Here is a 7,475-nt window from a genome sequence, read left to right on the forward strand (position 1 = left end):
AAAACAATGCAATTTACCTCCTTTCGAACGGAAGCAAATTACATTATTTTTTAGTGTTACATAAGGTAAATTATACTTAATTTATTTTTGTTTAACTGATGATTTCTTGTACTTTTCTGTTACCACATGGGGGTACATTGTATTTAACACTGTGTTTATATATCGAAATTAAAGATCTACCTAATTTATAATTTAATAAGATTGTCTTAATGATTTCATGTTTTAATTTAATGATGTTCCACGCTTAGCTTAGTTGCTAAGTTTTAGACCAAATTAAACTAGCATTCAAAATCTCAACTTCAATTTTCCAGGTAAAAGGGTCATTAGGACGACTTGGAGGTTGGCAACACACATAATTTAGTTGATAAAATTGAAGTTTCGCCTTCTTGGCAAGCTAACTGTAACGAATGAGGAGTCGGGCATGATAGTTAATTCTGAAACTTACTATATATACGAAACCTTATAAAAACATCCTTTAACCGATAAAATATAAGTTTAAAAATTTTCAAAATTTGGACCATTCATCTAAATAATGTAAAATCCAACTTTTTTTTTTTTTTAATTTGAAGCAATGAATTGTTATTAATCGAAATAATTTTATTACGATTATTTCTGTCAAATATCAACACTTAATAAAGACAACAATTACAACACTCGTACCCTAATCAACCATATCAAGTATATGAAATCTAACAACATCTATTATTAGAGTAGGCACCACCTTCTATGCAGTAGAACAACGTCTCACGCATATAATGGGCTCCAAACCCATGACCTCTAAAATTATGGGGCATCAACTTCGCCAACTGAGTTAGGCCTCATTGGTTCCAACTATTATTAATAATTAGCAACACCCAACACTTCTATTCGCCTTCAAAATCCAACGGTTATTAAAAGTAGAGAACATAAATCGAAAGCAAAGGCAGAACATACAATTTAGGAAAAAAATGACAACGTTATTTTTATTTTTATTTTTTGACGAAAAGGGAGCGTGTGCAACATTTTAAATATCGCAATGAAATATTTATACTATTTATTGTAACAGTTTTTTTTTTTTTAAACAAATTCACAAAAATACAGGGGGTTTTATGCAATTTATCTTGAAATTTACATAAGACCTATGTATAGCACATATATATAATTCATGTAGGATTTAAGGAATAAAGTTTCTATTAGCTAAAGCCTAATGTTGATTGGGTTCTTTCTATTATTTATTTAAGGAAAATATTCCTTCAAAATGCTTAGAAAGAACTTTTCTAGGAATTATATGTAAAATTTTTCATATGTTTGTGAATGAGTAAATCAATAAATCGATTCGACCTTTCATTTTTAGAAAATATATATTTGATTTCCTTTACTTTCAAATGTAAAATTAATTTTTTTAAAAGAAATTAACAAGGTGTAGACTGTTTTTCTTTCTTTTCTTTTTTTTTTTATTTGAGGCGATGAATTATTATTAATTGAAATAATTCGATTATAAGCATTCTTCTTAAATATCAACACCTAATAAATATAATTATAACAATCATATCCTAATCAATAATATCAAGTAAATAAAATCTAAATAAGGCCTGCTATTACAGTAGACAACGTCTGCTATTTAGTAGAACGATATTCCATTCTAATCAATAATATCAGAAAATAAAATCTAAATAACACCTATTATGCAATAGAATAATATCTCATGCATATAACAGGATTTGAAAAGTCTCAATTTCGTCAACTGAAATAAATTTAATTGGCAATAAGGTGTAGACTTTTGAGCAATAAACTTGAAAACTAATTAAGAATAAAAATGAGGGCATAGGAATTGAAAATTGAGTTACTTTCTCAAAATCCAACCTGCAACTGGTTTTGTTTTCATTGGAATATGTTCAATGAAAATGTCTGAATTTTTATATTTTGTGATAGATTGTTTTATAAAAGGAATAATTACATTTGTCTTTATTTGAAATTCAAAGCAATTACACATAAATTATTTATAATTTTAAAAATTACACTTAATAGTTTTGAGATTTGCTTTTAATTAAAATTCACCGAATTTGATGATTTTAACAAAAAAAAAAAAAAATCAGATAAAAATTTCATATTTATCATTAATCAACTTATTACTAATTTATTGCAAATCAAACAAATCTTTTATGATCAAATTATCCTATATATCTTTACACGTTAATACACGCGGAGAAGTACATTTTTTCGTCACTATAAGAATACTTTAGTCACAAAACATTTACTTGACCTACAATAAATCAATCAAGGATCAATATTGATTTTCATTCAATTTTTTTGTTAATATAAAAAAATTCAGTTAATTTTGACTAACGTGAGATTATTTATTAAACAAAAATAAATTTTAAAAATATTAAATATAATTTTTTAAACCAGAGGAACACTATGTATAATTACTCTAAACTTCAAAATAGGGGAATATAATTATCCATAAAAAATATATTTGATTTAGGATGTTTTATGATAATCTTTTAAGAAAATAGGTAGTATTTTATAATATATATATATATATATATATATTGTAAAACAATGTGATACAATAAGTTTAATGAAATTTACACTCCAATCCCACGAAAAGTTCATCAATACTATAAAACTAAAACTAACCATTTGGAAATAAAACAAAACAAGGTCATCTCATAAAGCACTGCTCTATGACAAAAGATAGCAGAAGCCATCTACATTATACAAACAAAGAACTTTATCATAAAATTTGATCGAGTGAGAAACTAGTAATAATTATGTGGTTCGAAAAATTTAATCTATCCAAGCTTTCAACATGAGCTTGAACACAAGACTGTTCTATCTGAAAGTAATTTCGACCAACATTTAATCTTTTTACTTGGCAGCGCCATTTGCGAGTTTACCGGAGGATCCTGAGGGGTTGAGCTCATCCCATGCATCAATCCATGTAACCATAGCATCCGCCAGCTTATTGAAGTAGTCGTCCACCTTACCGAGCTTCGCCTTCACTTGCTTGGAGAGTTCGACGTAGCATTTTTGGACTGTGGTGCAGTCCTTGGGAAGGGTGACAGATTGGAAGAACGGTATTAGCTCCTCTTGCCAGTAGATACCCTTGTATTCTTTCTTAAGATTCACAAATGGGTTGCTTGCTTTGCTGTGCCAAATGTAAGGCAAACCGGTCTTGACTCCTAAACCTAGGTGGTCGCAGATCACCTATGAATGTGAAAACATTGAGCCCGTTAAACAGTAAAGCTCCAATAAGCTCAATGATAATGCTGTTGGAAAGAGGGATTAAAGATGATACCTTGGTGCACCAGCCAGCCCACATATCGTCGTAGCGTCCGATGGGCTGGCCATCGCCCATTAGTCCGAAGTACATTGCTGGGCCGATTAGTTCCCGATTGAAGGCCAGATTCATACCACACATTGGGAATAGGGTTCCCTTTGGAACAGTCATAACTGCGTCAACATACCTTAAAAGAGAGGACGTATATATATGATCAGTATCTTAAATGCTGAAAGCAGCAAAAGTGAGTTGGGGTAAAGGGCTGGTTCATACCTAGTGTTCCTCTCAAGTGGCTTGACGAGCTGGGTGGGAGCATCATAATCGGGGATGTTGAGCCAAAGGCCATGCGACACAGCAGTAGGTACTCCTTCACGGAGACTGAAAGGATATCCACGGACAAAGTCTGTACCCTCACAGTAGGGGTCATAAAGGGTATTGAAGAAAAATGGAGTTGATGGGCTCAAAAGGTTCTTAATGTGCTGCTCAAGTGCATTAATTTCCTTGCCGGACGGATCCTTAGCAACCTGCATATCCATAATTGACTCAACAAAGATTCTGAACCAATTTTAAGGAAAAAATGGTCCCCCTCTGATAAATCAAAGAGATGTACAGATTGTATGACAGCAACCCTTTACGATTGCTCGGATATTTATTAGCAGAACACAAAGCATCAGCATGAGTAAGTTTTGGACTGCAAGTGAGATCCACAATGCAATATTTACCCAAATTCATAGTTTTACAGGCAAAATTTCCAATAATATCCACAAAGACATACTGAAGATCTATTGGTACAAGGACAATCAAGCATTCAAGAGAATCCCCTGTTAAACTCTATAAATCAAGCTGATCCAAACGAAAGAAACTGCAAGCATATAAGTGATAGAGAGCTTTAGAACTCCTCCATATAAATGAACAGAAAAACACAATGTAAAGAATTTTTAAGAGTCATTATCAGCTCTGTTATCAAAATGTCAACGTTCAGATCATGAAGAACCATACAGGATAATAAATAAAGGATATAGATAATTCCAATAAAAAGATCGACCAACGAACAAAAAGGTACCAACTCAGTAATATGATTGCAGTTTTTATACAATAACTTCGTCGAACATGTATGATAAGTTAAAGGTCCTTTCCTTTCTTTGACACGTTTTATCTTCAGAGCCCGGTAGACAAAAATGATCTGATCTTAGATATATCTATATATATATATATATATATATATAAAAGAGTTAGATCTGCAGAAATTAACGCATCAACCATGACCAAATCCTATAGCAAAACAAGCATTGATCTCATGCATACGCAATATGGACAAACCAAATTATGAAGAAAATTCATAGCAATATTCAAATTTTATGAAGAATGTAAAGCTAAAATCCCGTGAGAGAATAATCAAAGCCAAAATCAAGATGCAGAACTCAAAAGAATTCCATATAGGAGCGAAAAACACTCCACCAAGGCAAAACAAGAAATATACAAGAATTCACATCACAAGTCCACACCATAAATATGTTTTTCACAGGAACGGATCAAAATCCAATCTTTGATCCCAACATGAGCTTGAAAAAACTCCAAGAATCAACGAATAAAATTCTAAAGCAGAACTCAACGTATCAAAACCACCATATGACAAAGAAGAATCACTGCAAAAAACCAAATCCAGAGGAAAAAAAAAAAAAAAGAAAAAACGTTGGGTTTGAATCTTACAAAGCAATCATCATCAATGGTGAAAATGTACTTCTTCTTGGAGACCATGTAACCGAAGCATCGGCAAGCGGAATCCTTGAAGGAAATGCAGTTTGCCTTGGGACCCAGAATCTTGTTAATGTCATTCCTGTTGTAGAGCTCATAATCAAAGCCATCGGGCACTTTGATAGTCTTGGACGGATCACCGTCCTGCACAATGATTAGATGGTAAGGCTGGAAAAACGGCCTCCACATCTCCAAGAAATCAAGGTTTCTGATGGTGGGAATCACTATGTCTAGCTCATCTTTCAGCAACGGCGTCGAGGATCTCGAGGCTGCCATTGTTGAAAATGCGCAGATTTCTTTACTGAGTTAGGGTGTTCTTGGGGATTCTCGATTGTGCGAGGACGGGAGAAATGAAGAGGAGGAATTGAGGTCCGAGTGCAGGAAGAGTGAGAGATGAATTTGTAGTGGTTTTCGGATGGATCGATACAGAAAGTGAAGGAGTTATTATTACATATTTACATGATGCTCTTTAATAAATAAAAATTAAGGACGTTGGGAGAAGAGATGGGAAAATGAGTAAATTGCACTTTGCACCCTTAAAAGTAGTGTTTTTGCATTTTCCACCCCCTAAAATTGGGTAATTACAAATTACCTCCATGTGCTACACTTGTGTTTTTTTAAAAAGAGCACACTACCTCCCTGATGGCAGGGGTAATTTGCTCCTTTTTAAAATTTCATGAGGTAGAATGATATTTTATTTTTCACATGGATTTATGTGAATATTTTGAATAACACATAGAGAAAATTTGTAATTTACCCCCCTAAAATTATGATACAGGTTACACTCTCAAAACAAGCATACTATCGAACTTCTATAATACCATTGGTGGAAAATAACGGAACGGACAATAAAAAGTGGGATATTTTAGAATTTTCACATTTGGCACTCGAAAATAGTGTAGATAAATTATTAAGAGCGCAGGAAACACTACCAAAAATTTGATATTTTCCAATACTATAAATGATAACAAGTTAAAGACAGTGGTAAATAAATACTGTTAACAATGATCAAACATAAGTAATGCGAAAATTAAATTTTTTACCATAGTTAATCGATATTTATCATTTTTTTAGTTATAACTAATGTTTTCGCCTCATTTTCATAAACAATGACTAATGACTGTCGTGGAGCTGCAATTAATTAGTATCCGCATATTATTATAGTAACTATAGGAAAAAATTATATTTTTTCTAGCACATATTTTAAAATTTAAAAAAAATAATATTTTTTCTAGCGGATATTTTAAAATTTTCACATTTGGCACCTCAAAATTAGTCACCCCAGGGGCTTAAGCTGAATCTGTACTTTTATTATTAAGTGAGAGTACTCTTTTGGTGTCCCATCTAATTTTAGTCTGTCATTTATTTTAAAAATTTAAAATTCATTTATCATGATTTTTCATAATTATCTTTTGATAGTTATTTTTTTATCTCACACACTTTTCGATTTTTTAACATTCTTTATTATCTTTGTTTTTCAATATTCTTTTGTAAATCAAAATATTTATGTTAACTTACTATATTAATTATATTTTTAGATACTTTTTACTTTGTAAAAATTAATATTACAATTTATATAAATATTTTATGATAATTTATTCAAGAAAAAAATAAAGCAAAAAAAAAAGAATCGACAATAAATAAAATATAAGATTTAAATATTTATATGTAACGATTAAAATGCAACTTCCTCGAAATTCCCTTAAGAAAAGATTATATGGCAAAAAAATAGCAAAAAAATGATCATATATGATAAAGTATAAATTTCGTATAGTTGAGATGGTAAGTTGAAAAAAAAAAAAAAAAATAGATGCCAAATTATAAAAATGGACGTAATTCGAACGGAAAAATACAAATTTACCCTAAATTTTTTTTTCTTAATAAAACGATAATTATATAATTAAATGAATATTTTTAATAATATTTATAATTAAATAATATATCAATATTCAATACATAAATATAATTAAATACTATGAAATCAATTAATAATAAATTTACATAATATAAGATTAATACTTACACATAATAGAATTTGAATTCATAAAAAAAAAAAATTGAAATATATAATTGGGTGAGGAGAGCGGCAGAAGAGGAGCGGTTGTGAATTCTTTGTTAGGTTTGGTTTTGTGCTGGGCGGCCATTTCAAAGTGTGGCCGTCCTATGAATGTGTTTTCTGCATGGATTTTTGTGCTGCCATTAGCTTCTCATTGAAACCCTCATCAACGCCACGTTGGATGCCACAGTTAAAAGGTCGTCTCTTCAAATTAGGGGTAATCAAAGAAAATTTAAATTGTGTGAATTAAATAGAATTGAATCGAATCCAACTGTTTGTTATAATTTATGTTTTTAGATCACAAGACTAAATTTATAATAACATCAAACCGCATTTATTATTTAGTTTTAATTTAGAACTATGAGTCGTCTCTGCATGCGGTTTCCATTAACATATAAAAAA

The 7,475-nt window shown here is 30.9% G+C and overlaps 1 protein-coding gene across 1 annotated transcript; it reads right to left on the reverse strand.

The window, feature by feature from the left end:
* LOC105158045 (UDP-arabinopyranose mutase 3-like) lies at positions 2,581 to 5,458 on the reverse strand. The gene is made up of 4 exons (XM_011074661.2): positions 4,973 to 5,458; positions 3,536 to 3,786; positions 3,281 to 3,449; positions 2,581 to 3,189 (listed from the first exon to the last, which is right to left on the reverse strand). Exons 1-4 carry the CDS (start codon positions 5,291 to 5,293, stop codon positions 2,851 to 2,853), a joined length of 1,080 nt encoding a protein of 359 aa, XP_011072963.1. The 5' UTR covers positions 5,294 to 5,458; the 3' UTR covers positions 2,581 to 2,850.

Source organism: Sesamum indicum, linkage group LG3, assembly GCF_000512975.1.
Source record: "Sesamum indicum cultivar Zhongzhi No. 13 linkage group LG3, S_indicum_v1.0, whole genome shotgun sequence".
In the NCBI taxonomy this organism is placed as follows: Eukaryota; Viridiplantae; Streptophyta; class Magnoliopsida; order Lamiales; family Pedaliaceae; genus Sesamum; species Sesamum indicum.